The 18583-nt window shown below is 51.0% G+C and overlaps 1 protein-coding gene across 3 annotated transcripts in view; it reads left to right on the forward strand.

Annotated features, from left to right (window-relative positions):
- Nucleotides 1-1105: 1105 nt before the first annotated feature.
- ITGAD (integrin subunit alpha D) overlaps nt 1106-18583 on the forward strand; it is a 33736-nt gene continuing 16258 nt past the window's right edge. For 2 of the 3 annotated variants that reach the window (XM_077986011.1, XM_077986012.1), the window contains exons 1-9: nt 2983-3071; nt 3916-4021; nt 7010-7113; nt 7247-7317; nt 11131-11261; nt 12561-12706; nt 16587-16740; nt 16838-16988; nt 17513-17586. In XM_077986011.1, coding sequence (XP_077842137.1) covers nt 11148-11261; nt 12561-12706; nt 16587-16740; nt 16838-16988; nt 17513-17586 — 639 coding nt within the window. In that variant the 5' untranslated portion in view covers nt 2983-3071; nt 3916-4021; nt 7010-7113; nt 7247-7317; nt 11131-11147. Of the gene's footprint in view, nt 1212-2670; nt 3072-3915; nt 4022-7009; nt 7114-7246; nt 7318-7436; nt 7552-11130; nt 11262-12560; nt 12707-16586; nt 16741-16837; nt 16989-17512; nt 17587-18583 lie in introns of those variants that run through there. The other variant, XM_077986010.1, reaches the window with a different exon arrangement.

The following is an 18583-nucleotide window of genomic DNA, read 5'->3' on the forward strand; positions in this document are numbered from 1 at the left end:
GCAACTTGAATACATTACTATGGATGTATTTTTCTCATGCAGGGGGGAAAAAGTGATTTGGAGAGAGAGAATTATGAATGCATGTGAAGAATAAAGCCAAATTTCCCGGGAGGAGGGGAAGACCAGGAGAAACAAAGCCAAACCCTGGCTGTGGCCTCTAAGGCATGGGGACATGGAGTTGTGCTCTCCAGCAGACACAGTTCATTCTGGAGAAAGGCTGCAAAAATATTCTCCTTCACACTGATTTGAAAACAATTACATAAATTTGTTGTTTTCTTATTTATCTAAGTGTAACTTTTAAAAACGTACTGAGAGAAGACGGGCACGGTGTCTCACTCCTGTAATCCAGTACTTTGGGAGGTCAAGGCAGGTGGATCACGTATGGTCAGGAGTTCGAGACCAGCCTGGCCAATATGGCAAAACCCCGTCTCTATTAAAAATACAAAAATTAGCTGGGCGTGGTGGTGTGTGCCTGTAATCCCAGCTACTCCACAGGCTGAGACAGGAGAATCGCTTGAACCCGGGAGGCGGAGGTTGCAGTGAAACGAGATTGCGCTACTGCTCTCCAGCCTGGGTGATAGAGCAGGACTCCATCTCAAAATAAAAATTAATTAATTAATTAATTAATTAATTAAAAATTTACTGATAGCTGGTGGTCCTTTTAAGGGTGGAGCTGCCATCAAGTCCCCGGAGGATGCACTGAATTTGGGGGCATCACCTTTAGCTGCTGTGGACTCCGAGCCTTGGCAGCTCCAGCTCCAGGCCTGGGAGAAAGATGATTTCCTGGCAGCGTGCGGTGATTGTGAGCATTTGACTATCTTACTGCAGTTTTCCCTTATCACTGCTCTCCAAAAATGAGTGGAAAACAAAAAATTTTGCTGAGACAAGCGATAATATGAGTTAGGCAAAGTTGGAGAATTTTACAGTTGCTGATATCAGCAAATTGTGAGTTTCAAACACTGCTTACAGAAGGAAGCCCAAAATTAAAGGGGATATAGAAACGTGTAAAAGATGAGATGCAGTGAAGATGGAGAAAATGAATAGATTTTTAAATTTTTGAATTATGAAGAATCATCAACAAATTATTTTGTGGTTCCAAATACAGGGAGAAGTTCACAGATCCACAGAACTGATGACGGGGTACTGCTGGCTACAAACCCCTCAGCACAAGAGGGAGAAAGTTGCTGCTCCACTTTGCCTTGGCAGTCTTTGTAAGGCAGTAGATAAGTCAGTCTCGAAGTTAGCAATCACATCCCTCGGCCTGGTTTCCCGCAAGGGCATCATTAATGCATCACAATTAATTTATTCTGTCCATTAAATGTCAGCTCTCAAGTATATTGATGTAAAATTTTTTTACAGAAAACTGTTTTGTATTATTTGCACTTGATGTTTAGTTACATTTTAAATATTTTGTTTGTCTCATTTTGTTTTGTTTTTGAGACAGAGTCTTGCTCTGTCACCCAGGCTGGAGTGCAATGGCGCAATCTCGTCTCACTGCAACCTCCACCTCCTGGGTTCAAGCAATTCTCCTGCCTCAGCCTCCCGAGTAGCTGGGATTACAGGTGCGCACCACCGCGCCCAGCTAATTTTTATATTTTTAGTAGAGACAGGATTTCACCATATTGGCCAGAGCTGGTCTCAAACTCCTGACCTCAGATGATCCATCCACTTTGGCCTCCCAAAGTGCTGGGATTACAGGTGTGAGCCACCGTGCCTGGCCTATTCCTAGCCTTTTATATATAGAACTTTTTTTTTTCACATTTTAAAGGAACATTTATGTTTAATCATGGAATATTTCAAACATACAGAAAATCACAGAAAATAAATAACAACCACTTATTTATCTTCTCCCCAACCCCATGTATAAATGTTAAAATACTATGTCAAATGCTAAATTTAACACATGCTAAAGGCTCCTGGCTGGATGTGGAGGCTCACACCTGTAATCCCAGTACTTTGGGAGGAGGAGTGAGGAGGACTGCTTGAGTCCAAGAGCTCAAGATCAGCATGGGCAACATAGTAAGATCTCATCTCTACAAAAAACAAAAAAAGCTAGCTGGGCATGGTGGTGTGCATCTGTAATCCCATGACTGGGAGGCTGAGGTGGGAGAATTGCTTGAGTCTGGGAATTTGAGGCTGCAGTGAGCCCTGATCATGCCACCGCATTCCAGCGTGGGCGACATAGCAAAACTTGTCAAAAAAAAAAAAAGTTTCCTCTCTGCCCCACCGTAGGCGACCACTCTTCTGGTCTCCATCTTTGTAGATGAATTTTGCCCATTCTCTAACTCGTATATGAAAGGAACCAGACATTAGGCATTCTGTTGTCTGGTTTCTTTCACTTAAGATAAAATTGAGTTAACCTGTGTTGTTGTACAGAACTGTAGTTTGTTTTTGTTATTTATTTATTTGTTGTAAAGACAGGGTCTGGCTGTGTTGCCCAGGCTGGTCTCGAACTGTTGGACTCAAGCAATCCACCTGCCTTGGCCTCACCAAAGCTCTGGGACCACAGGCATGAGCGGCAGCACCTGGTCTGTAGTTTGATCTTGTTTCTTGCTGAGTACTAGCCCATGGCATGACTTTGTTATTTTGGGTGTCCATTCTCCTCTGGATGGGTTCTACTTTGTGAAACCACACCCTGGCCTAGCTCCCCTTCTCCCTGCCTCTCTCCAGGCTCACATCCACACGCCGAGGCCTCCACCGCCGTTCTGCTTCCTGCCCTTCCACTCCTGTGGGACGTCAGAGAGCTATGGGGCTCCCTGGATACCAACTGGCTCCTGAGGCCTGGAGGCGGGTGGTCTTCTGGGAGAAGGAAGTCCCTTGCAGGTGGTGGAGGGGGACAGGATGAGGGTTTTTCCCCAGGGTGTCATTGGCCCCTGCCCCCACTTCTGTTCCTTAACTAACCAGGGCCCTCCTACCCACTGTGCCCCTCCTCCTGCCACGTGGTGGCCCTGAATCATTATTTCAACTAACCCCTGGGAGGGTGAGCACCTTCTGTGCTGTGGCCCCAACCTTTCACTTCCCCTCGACGCACTGCTCAGGGATGACCTTCGGCACCGTGCTTCTTCTGAGTGGTGAGTGGGGCCAGGGGGCTGGGGAGAAGCTTGGAGGGATTCTGAGGGGACTCCATCTGGGAGGGCAGGCTGGGGGCTGGTGGACGGCTCCCACCACTCTCATGAGGAGCTGAGGCAGGGGAGTGCTTCGTGTGCGAGTGGCCCAGAGTCGGGAGAGTGTGACCTGAATGAAGAGGGGCTCAGGGGCTGTGCTCACGTGGCAACTAAGCTACCTCTTCAGCTGGCTATGTTGTCCCAGGCTTCCCCGCTCCCGCTGATGGGGTCTCTGGTGTGGGCAAGAGAGGTCTCCCCAGCCTCCTCCGGGAATGGAAGGCCACAGAAGCCACCAGGGAGGGGGAAAGGTTGGACATCATCTCCCTGGGCCTGTTTCCCCCAAGTCCTGACTGCACGTAGGGAAGAGTCCCCTTGCTGAAAACTGCATCAGAGCCACATTCACGTGCCATCAAAAATCAGGCTTGGCCAGGTGCGCTGGCTCATGCCTATAATCCCAGCACTTTGGGAGGCACTTTGGGAGGGAGATGGGCAGATCCCCTGAGGTCAGGAGTTTGTGACCAGCCTGGCCAACATGGTGAAACCCCGTCTTTACCAAAAATACGAAAATTAGCGGGGCGTGGCGGCATGCACTTGTAATCCCAGCTACTTGGGAAGCTGAGGCAGGAGAATCGCTTGAACCCAGGAGATGGAGGTTGCAGTGAGCTGAGATTGTGCCACTGCACTCCAGCCTGGGCAACAGAGCGAGACTCCATCTCAAAAAAAAAAAAAAAAAAAAAAGAGGCTGGGAGGTCCGAGGGATTGGGGCTTCTTTAACTCTCACTCCCTCCCACCCCCACCAAATATTCCTCAGTCCTGGCTTCTTTTCATGGATTCAACCTGGATGTGGAGGAGCCCACCATCTTCCAGGAGGACGCAGGCGGCTTTGGGCAGAGCGTGGTGCAGTTTGGTGGATCTCGGTAGGCCCCACTCACCCTCCTTCCCCAACCTCCACTGCATCATGTCCTGCGGATGGGTACACACGGGTTACCCCAGGGAGGCGTCCTGGAGGAAGGGCAGCAGGGGTAAGAAATCTTTCCTTGGCTCCTTGGAGGCCCTGATACCAGCATGTATTATTCTCAATCCCAGGAAGGGCCACAAAACTCTAGACAAGACCCCACCTTATCTCAGGAGGGAGGCCTTGAACCTGCCTTCCAGGCAGGGCCCACTTCTTGGGGGCCAGTGCAGTCACACAGGGCCCACACTCATTAAGTTTGGAGTTTAATGTTCTGCCCTTAACCTCTTGAAATTCCTGATGATTTTTATTTTTATTTTTACTCCAGCTCTGTTGCCCAAGCTGGAGTGCAGTGGTGCAATCACAGCTTACTGCAGCCTCAAACTCCCGGGCAAAGTGATCCTCTCACCTCAGCCTCCTGAATAGCTGGGACCACAGGTGCATGCCATCATGCCTGTTTTTTGTTTTGTTTTGTTTTGCTTTTTATGGAGACAGAGTCTTGCTATGTTGTCCAGACTGGCTGAACTCCTGGGCTCAAGCAGTCCTCCTGCCTTGGCCTCCCAAAGTGCTGGGATTACAGTGAGCCACACTGCCTTGCCAATTCTTGATTTTATCTGTGCATTTGTGTTTTGTAAGTAAAGAATGATGGCAGGGCTGGGCACCATGACTCACGCCTATAATCCCAACATTTTGGGAGGCCGAGGCAGGCACATCATCTGAGGTCAGGAGTTTGAGACCAATTTGGCCAACACAGCAAAACCCCGTCTCTACTAAAAATGCAAAAAAAAAAAAAAAAATTAGCTGGGCATGGTGGCAGGCACCTGTAATCGCAGATACTTAGGAGGCTGAGACAGGAGAATCGCTTGAACCTGGGAGGTGGAGGTTGCAGTGAGCCGAGATCGCGCCACTTTACTCCAGTCTGGGTGACAGAGTGAGACTCCGTCAAAATAAAAAAAAGAATTATGGGAGAAGGGAGACGCACTGGGGGTTTGGAGCCTTAGCTCAGCAGCAGCCCCACCTCCCACCACCTCCTAGGGAAGGGGTATCAGCTGCTGGCTCCCCCATCCGCATGGGAGCAATGACCACTGTCACCTTCCACCCCTGGCATGAGCTGGGTAAAGTCAGTTAGGTGCGCTCACCCTGGGAGTACCCTGAGGGAGTGGGACACTGCATAGCAAATAAAAAAACCCCAGGAGAGGTTGAGGGAGAGAACAGAAGAAAGGTAAGAGCCCCTCAAGCCCAAGAGACCCCACATGTTTCTTTCGAATTGGGACCCACAAATGATGAGCCTATCCCCGCTTCCAGGAGCTCACATTCTCCTGCCCCAGAGAGTTCCAGTCACAGTGTGACACAGGCGTCACCAAGGTCTGGGGGGCGCAGACAGGGAGACAGCAGACCCAGGGGGGCTCCATGGAGGAAGTGGTGCTGGCAGTGAGCCCCAGTGGACAGGAAGGCTCAGTTGGTCACAAGGAGCTGTGAGAGGTCACCGAGCTCCAGCTGCACATCCCTCTCCCTTCCTCATGTGACCGGCAGTCTGGGGGGATGGAAGCAAGTGCCAGGCACCAGGGTTTTGTTTTTATTTATTGCGAAATGTGGCCAACTGAAGTGCACGAATCCGAAAGACCCAATTTGATGAGGGATACACATGTTTGTGCCTGGGTGAGCCCCACCTAGGTCAGCTGCTCCTGTGTAAAATCCCACAGGCACAGGGCTGCCATGGACCCCTTCTCATTACCCAACAAACCCAGAGAACCAGTGGTCAGACTTCTGCACCATCAGTTTTTTAGGCCACATTTTAAAAAAAGAATACATTGGCTGAGTGTGGTGGCGCATGCCTATAATCCTAGCACTTTGGGAGGCTGAGGTGGGTGGATCACCTAAGGTCAAGAGTTCAACACCAGCCTGACCAATATGGTGAAACCCCGTCTCTACTGAAAAATACAAAAATTAGCCTGGTGTGATGCCTGTAATCCCAGTTAGCTGGGTGACTGAAACAGGAGATTCGCTTGAACCTGGGAGGTGGAGGTTGCAGTGAGCCGAGATCACGCCATTGTACTCCAGCCTGGGCGACAGAGTGAAACTCCATCTCAAAAAACATGTGGGTTGATGGGCTACCCTAAAGGTTTGCTCATCGTTTGTATCAGCAGGTTCCAAACTGCTGCCTCTCTAGCCAATGCTCAGATTTTCATCACAAAGCCTTAGGCATCCCCTGAATCATGATGCACAGGGATTGTAGCTTTCTGTAAAGGAGCGGCACCTAGAAGGAGCCCTCACATGGCCATTTAATGAAACCTTGCTTGGCGCATTAACATACACCAGTATTTGTCTGTTTTTCTCACCGGGGTGAGGAGATTGTGGGTAGTGAGAAAACATTTCCGAAATTAAAGAACTTTCCCACTCAAGGATTTTTGCAAATAAACCATGGACTCTACATAACTCTAGATATAGTTATGGATCCTAGTACACTGCTTTACCAATTGAAATTGCTTATATAATATTTAAATTGGTCCAATGAATTACAGAATCAACTATTGGTTTTGAAAGCACATGTCTTCAGGAAATCGTTCCAATTAACTTGAGATGATCTTATTTCTTGGGTGATTCAAAATAATGGCAACTCAGAAACGCAGTGTACTTACCCATGATTGGGAAATGCCATTTTGGTCTTTAAATAGTTTTCTTTTTGGTGAATGTTAAAAAAAAAAATTCTAAACATAAATACACACATACGTACGTATGCACACTCAAAACCAAATAAACCCCAGCATGACCCCTGGGCATCTGTGGGTTATACTCGGGCCCTGATTTCTGAATATTCTGCCAAATGGCAAATGCCAGAAGATTTCCCTCACAAAGTCTCACTTCCCCATGGAGGGACACTTCCTCGCCCCCAGTGCCTGCTGCTCCCACCGCTCCTGTGGCTACAGTGACATGGCCACGGTTGTGTCTCCAGACTCGTGGTGGGAGCACCCCTGGAGGTGGTGGCGGCCAACCAGACGGGACGGCTGTATGACTGCACAGCTGCCACCGGAGTGTGCCAGCCCATCCCGCTGCACAGTGAGTGACCACCTGGGAATTGGGCCCCTCAACCCTCCTGGACCCAACTGTGCCCCCGCTTAGCTTCCAGTCCAGACCCTCCCCACAAATAAGTGTGTGCTGTGAGTGAGACCCCACGTGTCTGCCCTCGCAGTCCACCCCGAGGCCGTGAACATGTCCTTGGGCCTGACCCTAGCAGCCTCCACCAACCGCTCCTGGCTTCTGGTGAGTGAGTGCTTTGGGCCACGGTGGCGGGGAGGGGGGTTGTAGGGGAGGAGGCTGGGGCTGGGGGTGAAGGAGGAGGGGGTGCTAGGGGCTCCTGGCTCACAGGTTCCTGCCTCCAGGCCTGTGGCCCGACCCTGCACAGAGTCTGTGGGGAGAACTCGTACTCAAAGGGTTCCTGCCTCCTGCTGGGCTCGCACTGGGAGATCATCCAGACAGTCCCCGACGCCCTGCCAGGTAGGTTCCCGGCAGGCCACGGTTCCCTGTGGAGCACATGCTGGCACTGAGGGTGAGCAGGCATGAGGCCTGTGTTTGGGCTCATGTGCCCTCCCTGGAGGGCCAAGTGTGGCTAGGACAGAAGCCAGGAGGGGAGGGCGGCTCAGGCAGGAGCCCTGCTGCTCCAGGGTAGAAGTTCTTTGTAGGGTTTTTCTTTACAATTTTTTTCTTTATAAGACAGGGTCCCCGCCAGGCACGGTGGCTTAGGCCTGTAATCCCAGCACTTTATGAGGCTGAGGTGGGAGGATCACCTGAGGTCAGCAGTTCGAGACCAACCTGGCCAATGTGGTGAAACCCCTCTACTAAAAATACAAAAAAAAAAAAAAAAAAAAAGTCGGATGTGGTGTGCACCTGTAATCCCAGCCATTCGGGAGACTGAGGCAGGAGAATCACTTGAACCCAGGAGGCGGAGGTTGCAGTGAGCCGAGATTGTGCCATTGCACTCCAGCCTGGGTGACAAGAGCAAAACTCCATCTCAAAAAAACAAAAAACAGAGTCTCTGTCAGGCTGCATGCACCACCACACCCTGTTAATTTTTTTGAGACAGAGTCTTGCTATGTCACCCAGGCTGGAGTGCAGTGGTGCAATCATAACTCACTGCAGCCTCGAACTCCTGGGCTCAAGTGATCCTCCTCCCTTAGCCTACCGAGTAGTTGGGACTGCAGGTACATGCATCACACCTGGCTAATTTTAAAACATTGTGTTTTTGTAGAGATGGGAGTCTTGCTATGTTGCCCAGGCTGATCTTGAACTCCTGGGCTCAAATAATCTCTGCCACAGACTCTCAAAGTGTTGGGATGACAGGCATGAGTCCTCATGCCCGGTTTGAGGAGTGAAAGTTCTGATGGGGGCAGAGAGAAAGTTCTGATTCAGACCAGAGAGGCCATGACCACAGGCATGCTGGGCCTTTAGACAAAGGTGGAGCAGCAGCAGAAGAGCAAATGGTGAGGGTGGAGTGTATGGAGGGGACTGAGGGAAGGGGGAAGAGACATCTAGGGCTTTTGGGGGGGATCGTGCCCAGCCTGAGATGTCTGTGAAGCCAGGTTAGGGAGGTGGCACTTAAAAACAAGGGGTAAATGTCTTCTCACAGCCGTCTCTGGAACTCATGAGGTGGGGTGCCTGATGCAAATGGGACTGGAGCATAAACCTGGTGCAGGCAAGGAGGGTGTGGGTCCAAGTGGAAGGGACCAGGGTCCACTGAACATCACCTGTGTGCCAGGCAGTGCTGAGTACCTGGTAGGAATCACCTTATTGCATCCTCACAACATCCCGGGTGGTGGGCAGGCCCATTCCCATAGATGAGAAAACCAAGGTTCAGATAGCTAAGTTCCCATCAATAAAAAGAGGCAGAGCCCAGAGCTTGAGCCATCCTTGCCTGATTGGTGGGGTCATTTTTCAAAAGGACATGTCCAGGCTTCTGCTAGTGGAAGCCCAGGGAATACAATAAAAAGACCAAGAAAACAGAAGAGACATTGTGAGAGGATTTGCCACAGACCTGGCTTGAGAGAGGATGAGAGGGTGGTTTCTTGATGCAGCTGAAAAAACAAGTACCAGTGTAAGACATTGGCTGCCCAGATGTGGGCAAAAAAGGGGAGCTCCTGGGGAATCCGCAACCTGCCCCATGGATATCAAGATTTGCTGGTGATTGAAGAAGCAGGAAGGAAGGTGACCTTCTGTTTCTCCCCAGCACCCTTGAAGCACCAAGTGGTTGAGCAGGTGGGGTGGGGGAGAGGAAAGAGGAAAAGGCATTTTTTTCTGCAGTGGTGGGCGCGGGGCAGAAACCACAGCCCTGCAGTGTGGGCCTCACACCTTAGTGCTCTGATGGCCTGATCTCCCACCGCCCTGTGGGCAGCACAGGATGTGGCTGCTGGTGGAGATACCAACTGGGCCCTGAACACAGGCCACACCCCCCATGAGCCTGGGGACAGCATGAAAATTCTTGTTTGTTTATGTGCATATGATGTGTCCTCACAATTGCAGAGCGAACTCTACAGACTCTGAGGTCACTTGGGAATGTTCCTTTTTTTTTTTTTTTTTTTTTTTTTGCGACAGAGTCTTACTCTGTCGCCTAGGCTGGAGTGCAATGGCACAATCTCGGCTCACTGCAGCCTCTGCCTCCCGGGTTCAGGTGATTCTCCTGCCTCAGCCTCCCAAATAGCTAGGATTACAGGCACCCGCCACCATGCCTGGCTAATTTTTTTGTATTTTTAGTAGAGATGGGGTTTCACCATGTTGGCCAGGCTGGTTTCGAACTCCTGGCCTCAAGTAATCCACCCACCTCAGCGTCCCAAAGTGCTAGGATTACAGGTGTGAGCCACCACGCCCAACTGGGAATGTTCTTGGGTGCCGCTTCCATGGGAGCGTGAAGGGTGGACGCAATGCAATCATAACAGAGGCCCAAGGCCAGCACAGGGGTGCTTGTCTGTCATCTCAGCGCTTTGGGAGGCCGAGGTGGGTGGATCATTAGAGCCCAGGAGTTTGAGATCAGCCTGGGCAACATGATGAAACTCCGTCTCTACAAAAATATACAAAAATTAGCCAGGCAAGGCGGTGCACGCCTGTAGTACCAGCTACTCAGGAGGCTGAGGTGGGAGAATTGCCTGAGCCTGGAGAGGTCGAGGCTGCACTGACCTGTGATCACACCACTATACTCCAGCCTGGGTGACAGTGAGACTCTGCCTCAAAAAAACAAAAAATGAATAAACCAGAGGCCTCAGCCAATGCCTGGGGGGCTCAGAGTGCAGCTGGCCCTTCAGACACTGAACCAGTCATTGCTAAAGGCTACCTCCAGGTGCAGGAGGTGTCCCCGTGGGCAAGAGCTCCCCTCTGCCTAGCATGATTCCTGGGAAGGGACTCAGCTCAGAGCCAACTCCACATAGCTGGAAATGAGGACCTCTGATCTGACCGGGGATTAGGGCTGGGTCTGGGGTGGATCCCTGCCCCACCCCCACAGCAGCCCTACAGGCATATCCTACAGGCCTCGAAGGTGCCTGGCACATGGTGAGAATTGTGCCAGTGGTTGACCCTGGCGGAGGGCCAGGACTTGTCTCCAGCATCCATGTGTGTGTTGCTTTATCCTTGCAGTAATCCCATATGGCAGCCACTGCTATTGCCTTCATTTTACAGAAAGGGACACTGAAGTCCAGAGAAGTTAAGTAATGTGCCTGAATTCACCAATTAGCACATGGCTGAGCTGGGGTTTAGCCCAGGCACACTGGCTCCAGAACACGCACCCTGAACCACTTTGCTAGACATTCACCCGTGATGCTTGTGGCACCCCTAGCATCTGTGTTTAATGAATATTTATTGATTAAATGAATGAGGAGCCCACCTGGGCCCTGGGTTCTCATCTCCCTCTTTCCAGGCCATGTGGGAGGGAGGGAGCAGGGGGCTGGGGTGGCAGATTGGGGCCTCCTTCAAGGAGGGGTCGGAAACCAGGTGGGGATGCCAAGAACAGCTCCCAGGTTCTGTTGAGCAGGAGCTGCAGGACAGGGCTGGGCCCCCACAGTGCGTCTCCAATTCCTCCCCATTCCCCCACAGAGTGTCCACATCAAGAGATGGACATCGTCTTCCTGATCGATGGCTCTGGAAGCATTAACCAAAATGACTTTAACCGGATGAAGGGCTTTGTCCAAGCTGTCATGGACCAGTTTGCGGGCACTGACACCCTGGTGAAGACTGGGCACCTGGGGCTGGGGGTTGGGGGACGGGGGAGGCTGGCCTGGGAGAGGCATCCTGGGAGGGGGTGGGGGCAGGCCAGTGGAGCCGTATGCCATGGGGCTGGAGTGGAGGATGAAGCTATGGTCCCAGCGCAGGCCCAACTTGAGCCCTGACCTAGGAGGCGACACCCCTTGGCATTTAATATGTATCCAAAAGCTACAGGAAATACAATGTTTCTGCTGTTTAAAAACATTGAAAGTGTTTAAAAAATAATTTTGCTATGAAATTTGACTGACTATAACTCAGTCAACTGATTGATGATTTATTGTATTTTCTATGTAACTAATGATATACTTTTATTATTTTATTTTCCAATAACTAGTGTCTGTGTATGTGCAAAACCGCCCCATTTGTTGTTTTTTAAACAGGGTCTTGCTCTGTCATCCAGGCTGCAGTGTGGGGGCGCAATCATCGCTCACTGCAGGCTTGATCTCCTAGGCTCAAGTGATCCTCTTGCCTCAGCCTCCTGAGTAGTTGGGACTACAGGTGCATGCCACCATGCCTGGCTAATTTGTTAAAATTTTTATTTGTAGAGATGGGGTCTTGCTATATTGCCCAACCTGGTCTCCAACTCCTGGCTCAAATAGTCCTCCCACCTTGGTCTCTCAAAGTGCTGGGATTACAGGCATGAGTCACTACGCCCAGCCACAAATACTTGAGAATCAAGGAAATACACAAATTGATTTAATGTGTGATAAATTTTTTTATAAGCTAAGGGTAGCAAATATTGTGGTTGGCAAGGTTATTTTTAGTAAACTGTGAAGGAAACATCATTTGGTTTAGATTTTCCAGTTTATATTTTGTATTTTTGGGCCAATGAATTTTCTTCTCTGGGTTTCAGTATATTATTTGTAGGGCCTCAAAACACATGGGAAATGGTTTGTAAATCCAAAATAATTCCAAAATAAAGTTTATTAAAACTAAAAACAATATGGCTTGGTGTGGTGGCTCAAACCTGTAATCCCAGCACTTTGGGAGGCTGAGGTGGGAGGATTGCTTGAGGCCAGGAATTCGAGACCGGCCTGGGCAATATAGTGAGACCTTGTCTCTACCAAAACCAAACCAAACCAAAACAAAACAAAAAACAAAGCCAGGCATGGTGGTGTGTGCCTGTAGTTCCAGCTACTTGGGAGGCTGAGGCAGGAGGATCACTTGAGGCGAGGAGCTTGAGAGACCTGTCTCTACAAAAAATTAAAATAAACAATAGAAACAGGCACTGAACCCTGGGCCCTCCCCGCTGGCCTTTGCAGTTCGCACTGATGCAGTACTCAAACTTCCCGAAGATCCACTTCACCTTCACCCAATTCCAGACCAGCCGGAGCCAGCAGAGCCTGGTGGATCCCATCGTCCAACTGAAAGGCCTGACATTCACAGCCACGGGCATCCTGCAAGTGGTGTAAGCACTCCCAACCCCGGCCTGCCAATGTGGCTGCCACCCCCACTTCCTAACCCTGGGTCAGCACAGCTCTTCTCAGAGGCTGAGGGAGGCTCCGGGGAAAGGGGCTACCAAGGGGCATGTCAGGGCTGCAGGGAAAACCTCCCCCCGGGGTGCTCCTGGCTGCCTCACTGCCGGTCTCCCTAATATAGGACGAGGCTCCTCTGCAGCTGTGCCTCCCCTTTGCCTGGTTCTGCAGAGCCTGGATCCCAGAACCCCTCCCCACCCCACAGCAGCCAGAGGCCCGGGCTTTGGCTCAGACACATCAGGCTTCCATCCTGGCTCCCCACGAGCTACTCTGGGTGTAACCCTGGGAGTGACGGGCTCTAAGTCTCAGTGACTCTCAGATGAGGATAAGCTCACAGCTTAGGATTGAGATCATGCGTATGGGGTGCTCAGCTCGGGGCACACAGGAGGTGTCAGATAAATGCCTGAGGTTTTATCAGAGAATGGAGCAGTCAGGGACTCAGGAATTGTCACCCAAGGTCGTCCTGGTGCCTTTCTCCCTACTCACCTCCTCCCCTGCATCCCTCACCCCTGCGCAACCCCTGTGCTACTCAGGCACTCACCATGGGCCTGCCTTATGCACATACGGTCTATGCCTAAAATGATGTAGGAGGTGGGGCCCCCGAGAAGGGCATGTGGTTCTTGTGGGAAGGAGCTGGGCTGAAGGTCGGGGATCCTTGGCTTCCTGCACACACCCCTGGGAGCGGCCATGGGGTGCTGCTAGAATTTGGCTTAAGCAAGAGATGCTCCTGCCAAACGCACCATCTTTACTTCTGGGAGGATCTTCTGCCTTGAACGGTGGCCCCCTGTGACTCAGCAACCCAGAGGAAGGCCTCCGTCCGTCCTGTAAGATTAAAGTAATACAGGAGTGTCCCCCTCCTGGAGTCTCCACCTCACCCCTCAAAGTTCTTCCAGTGGTGGGGCCTGGGAGAAAAAATGAATGAGGCAGAGGTGACCAAGTGGTTCTCACCAACTCCAGTGATGTTCTCAAGCCCAGAGTGCAGGGAGTTTCCCAGCAGCCTCTGCTCCCCAGAGCCAAGCCCATCTCAGGGCTGGACTCAGCCAAGGATTGGACCTCCCTGCTGCTGGCCCTTCCCTTCCCTTCCCTTCTTCCCTTCCCTTCCCTTCCCTTCCTCCCTTTCTCCTTCCCTCCTTTCTTTCTTCCCTCCTTTCTTTCTTCCCTTCCTCCCTTCTCCCCTTCCTCCTTTCCCTCCCTTCCCTCCTTCCTTCTCTCTCTCTCTCTCTTGTTTTTTTAGACAGAGTCTCACTCTGTCGCCCAGGCTGGAGTGCAATGGCACAATCTTGGATCACTGCAACCTCCATCTCCTGGGTTCAAGCGATTCTCCTGCCTCAGCTTCCCAAGTAGCTGGGTTTACAAGTGCACACCACCATGCCCGGCGAATTTTTGTATTCCCAGTTCAAGCAATTCTCCTGCCTCAGACTCTGAGCAGCTGGGACTATAGGCCTGCACCACCACGCCTGGCTAATGTTTGTATTTTTAGTAGAGATGGGGTTTCACCATATTGGCCAGGCTGGTCTCAAACTCCTGACCTCAAGTGATCTGCCCACCTCGGCCTCCCAAGTGCTGGGATTACAGTTGTGAGCCACCACGCTCAGCCTCTTCCTTCTCTTCCTTCTTTTCTTCCCTTTCTTTCTTTTCTTCTTTTTTTAAAAAGAAGTTTTATTACAAAAAAAAGCAAAACCCAAATGGCAATAACAGTAAGGAAACTTTTTAAAAAAGAAGTATTATATTACCCACAGTCCCTCTAGTCAACCACCCTATAGTATTTTAGTAACATCAAGGGATACTTGCAAGTGAATCAATAAATCTCAGCCGCATAGCACAATGCCACTTCCATCCCCATCTTTATTCAGGCTTATTTTGTATGGTCACATTCAGGACAGAAACTATTTTCATCCTGTTTGGGTTTTTTCCCCACCTCATCTAGGTCCACAATTTTTTTTTTCTTTTTTTTTTTTTTTGAAATAGGTCTCACTCTGTTACCCAGGCTGGGGTGCAGTGGCACGATCATGGCTCACTGCAGCCTCCTCCTGACTCAACCTCCCGAGTTGGGATCACAAGTGCATGCCACCATATCTGGCTAATTTTAAAAAATATTTTTTGTAGAGACGGGTCTTGCTATGTTGCCCGGGCTGGTCTTGAACTCTGGCCCTCGAGAGATCCTCCTGCCTCGGCCTCCCATACTGCTTTCCTTTGAAATGGCTGTGTCTACTAACAGGATAGGTCATGACTGGCTAAACCCTTTACCCAGTGTTGGATATTTGGGTTATTTCCAATATCATATTTGGCACCTGTGTGTATTTGCTCTGAGTTTATAGAGTTACATGAGCAGGCAGTTACTTTTTTTTTTTTTTTTTTTTTTTTGAGACAGAGTCTCACTGTCGCCCAGGCTGGAGTCCAATGGCGTGATCTCAGCTCACTGCAACCTCCGCCTCCCAGGTTCAAGCGATTCTCCTGCCTCAGACTCCTGAGTAGCTGGGACCACAGGCACGTGCCACAACACCCGGCTAAGTTTCGTATTTTTAGTAGAGATGGGGTTTCACCATGTTGGTCAGTCTGATCTCAAACTCCTGACCTCGTGATCCTCCCACCTTGGCCTCCTAAGGTACTGGGATTACAGGTGTGGGCCACTGTGCCCGGCCGATAGGTACATGTTTAATTGTTTGTTACAGCTGTCATCTAATTAGTAGTCACCCACAGGCCATTCACTGTAAAAGCTTGACCTTGTTTAATCTTCGGGATAACCTGACACTACTTGTTTCAGTTATCTACTGTTGCCTAACAAACCATCCCCAAATTAAGTGGGTTAAACAACCCAGCACTAAGCTAGTGTCTGGTGCCTGGGGGGGATATGCTGGAAGGCAGGCTTGGTGGGGATGGCTGAGCCTCTTACTTCCGGTGGCCTTCTTCCATGTGACCACTCCATGGGTGCCTCCAATAGGGCAGCCAGACTTCTCTCATTGTGGCTCAGGGCTCCCAAAAGTGCAAAAGCAAAAGAAACCAAGGCTTCTGAGACCTATGATTGGCATGGTGTCACTTCCACCACATGCTGCTGATGAGAGTGGGACTCAGCGAGGCCAGGTCCACTGTGGGAGGGAACCAGGTGTGGTTCACTGGGGGCCATCTTTAGAGACAGCTACAGCACAGTCATCCTCATCATACATGGAGAGAGGCAGAGGCCTGGAGAGGTTAAGTCCCATCCCCAAAGTGTGTCTGACTCCAAAGCCCCTGCTTTGAACCACACTTCCTCTGGGGAAGAGAGCTCAGCCTTGGATAGAATTTAGAAACAAAGAATGTGACTTCCTTTATTATTGATCTAATTATGGTTTGTGTGGCTTTCAAAAATGGCCAAATTAGCTGGGCACGGTGGCTCACGCCTGTAATCCCAGCACTTTGGGAGGCTGAGGCTGGTGGATCACTTGAGGTCAGGAGTTTGAGATCAGCCTGACTAACATGGTAAAACCTCATCTCTACTAAAAATACAAAAATTAGCTGGTTATGGTGGTGGGCGCCTGTAATCCCAACTACTCAGGAGGCTGACGCAGGAAGATCGCTTGAACCCGGGAGGTGGAGGTTGCAGTGAACCGAGATCACGCCACTGCACTCCAGAGCCTGGGCATCAGAGTGAGACTCTGTCTCAAAAGAAAACCAAAAATGGCCAAATCAGTTCCTTAATATGCCTGATAGACTGTGAGGGTGCCAGGACTCCGCAGCCTCTCCAGATGAGAGCACGGCAAATGACGTCTTTCCAGTAGGGTCACATCTCAGTAGAGTCACATCTCAGTAGAGTCATCTTCCTTTCCTCCCTGACAGGACACAGCTATTTCATCATAAGAACGGGGCCCGCAAAAGTGCCAAGAAGATCCTCATTGTCATCACAGATGGGCAGAAATACAAAGACCCCCTGGAATACAGAGATGTCATCCCCCAGGCAGAGAAGGCTGGCATCATTCGCTACGCTATCGGGGTGCGCCTCTTCTTCACCCCTGCCCCAGGCTCAGCCTGCACCTCCTGCAGGTGCAGTGCTGCTGGGCTCCTCCTCCTCAGCTGCCTCTCTGCTGCAGGTGGGACGCGCTTTCCAGGAACCCACCGCCAGGCAGGAGCTGAACACCATCGGCTCAGCGCCTCCACAGGACCACGTGTTCAAGGTGGACAACTTTGCAGCCCTTAGCAGCATCCAGAAGCAGCTGCAGGAGAAGATCTATGCAGTTGAGGGTAAACGGGAGCAAGAGGGCTCCTGGGAGCCAAGGGGTCCCCACCCAATTGTCCCGCGCAGTCTTTTTTTTTTTTCTTTTTTTTTCTTTTGAGATGGAGTCTCACTTTGTCCCCAGGCTGGAGTGCAGTGGCACGATCTTGGCTCACTGCAACCTCTACCTCCTGGGTTCAAGTGATTCTCCTGCCTCAGCCTCCCGAGTAGCTGGGATTACAGGCATGCGCCACCATGCCCAGCTAATTTTTGTATTTTTATTAGAGGTGGGGTTTTGCCATGTTGGCCAGGCTGGTCTCGAACTCCTGACCTCAGGTCATTCGACAACCTTAGCCTCTCAAAGTGCTGGGATTACAGGCATGAGCCACCGCTCCTGGCCTGTCCCGCGCAGTCTTGATGGGCCATTCCTGTTCACAACTCACTCAAAATTGCTCTCCAGAACCCAAGCCTCAGATCATGTTCTCCTCCCTGTGTTCTGAGTCCTCATGTGTCTCACGGCTTCTAGGAACTTCACTGACTTGTTTCCCTACAGGAACCCAGTCCAGGGCAAGCAGCTCCTTCCAGCATGAGATGTCCCAAGAAGGCTTCAGCGCAGCCCTCACAATGGTGGGTAGAGTCTGCCCTCAATCCACAGCTCTTGGATATCAATTCTGTGCCCACCCTGGGCTGGGAGCCAGACATAAACAAGATCAGACCCCGTCCTCAATTTCACCCTCTCGCTGGGGAGAGGCCTCCACGCTGTATGTTAGGGGCCAGGAGCACAGCAGGGAAGAGGGTGGCCTGGGTTCCTGCTCTCAAGGATCACGTATTCTAGTGGAGGAGACAGTAAGCAAGAGCCTCTCAGACAGCACTGAGCATCAGGGTAGAGAGAGAGATGGCCAGAGGAGTCTCAGTAATGGAAAAGGCCAGCCCTGGACAAATCAGGGGAGACTGTTCTGGCCACGGGACAAAGCGAGTGCCAGGCGGACCTGGGTCCAGGTTCTTGGAGGGAGAGAGAGGGGCTTGCCAGAGCCCAGGGAGCCCAGGCAGCCTGGAAGGAGAGGGCTGGAGGCTGAGAAGGACCAGGTGGGATCAAAGATGTGGTTTCAAAGTGCATGTGTGTTCAAAGGATCCAGATTGGGCCGGGCACTGTGGCTCACGTCTGTAATCCCAGCACTTTGGGAGGCTGAGACGGGTGGATCACTTGAGGTCAGGAGTTTGAGAACAGCCTGGGCAACATAGTGAGACCCTGTCTCTACAAAACATTAAAAAATTAGCCAGGCATGGTGGCACGTGCCTGTGGTCTCAACTACTCAGGAGGGATTGCATGAGTTCAGGAGTTCAAGACCGCAGCGAGCTATGATTGTGCCACTGCATCACAGCCCGCGTGACAGAGCAACAGCCTGTTTCAAAAAAAAAAAAAAAAAGGTGAAGTTGAAGTTGACTCTTACAGGGAGGGGAAATGAGCTGAGTCCCAGAAAACGAGAAGGGGAGGGAGGTGTCCCGGCCAAAGGCTTGATGTGCTTTGGAACAGAGGGAGGCTCCATGGCTTTGATGGGGAAGGGTCCTAGGTGCCACCGGAAGGGCCTTGGCGATGGTTTTCCAGCAGGGGTGGCTGCACATT

This window comes from Macaca mulatta, chromosome 20 (genome assembly GCF_049350105.2).
Source record: "Macaca mulatta isolate MMU2019108-1 chromosome 20, T2T-MMU8v2.0, whole genome shotgun sequence".
NCBI classification, from domain to species: Eukaryota; Metazoa; Chordata; class Mammalia; order Primates; family Cercopithecidae; genus Macaca; species Macaca mulatta.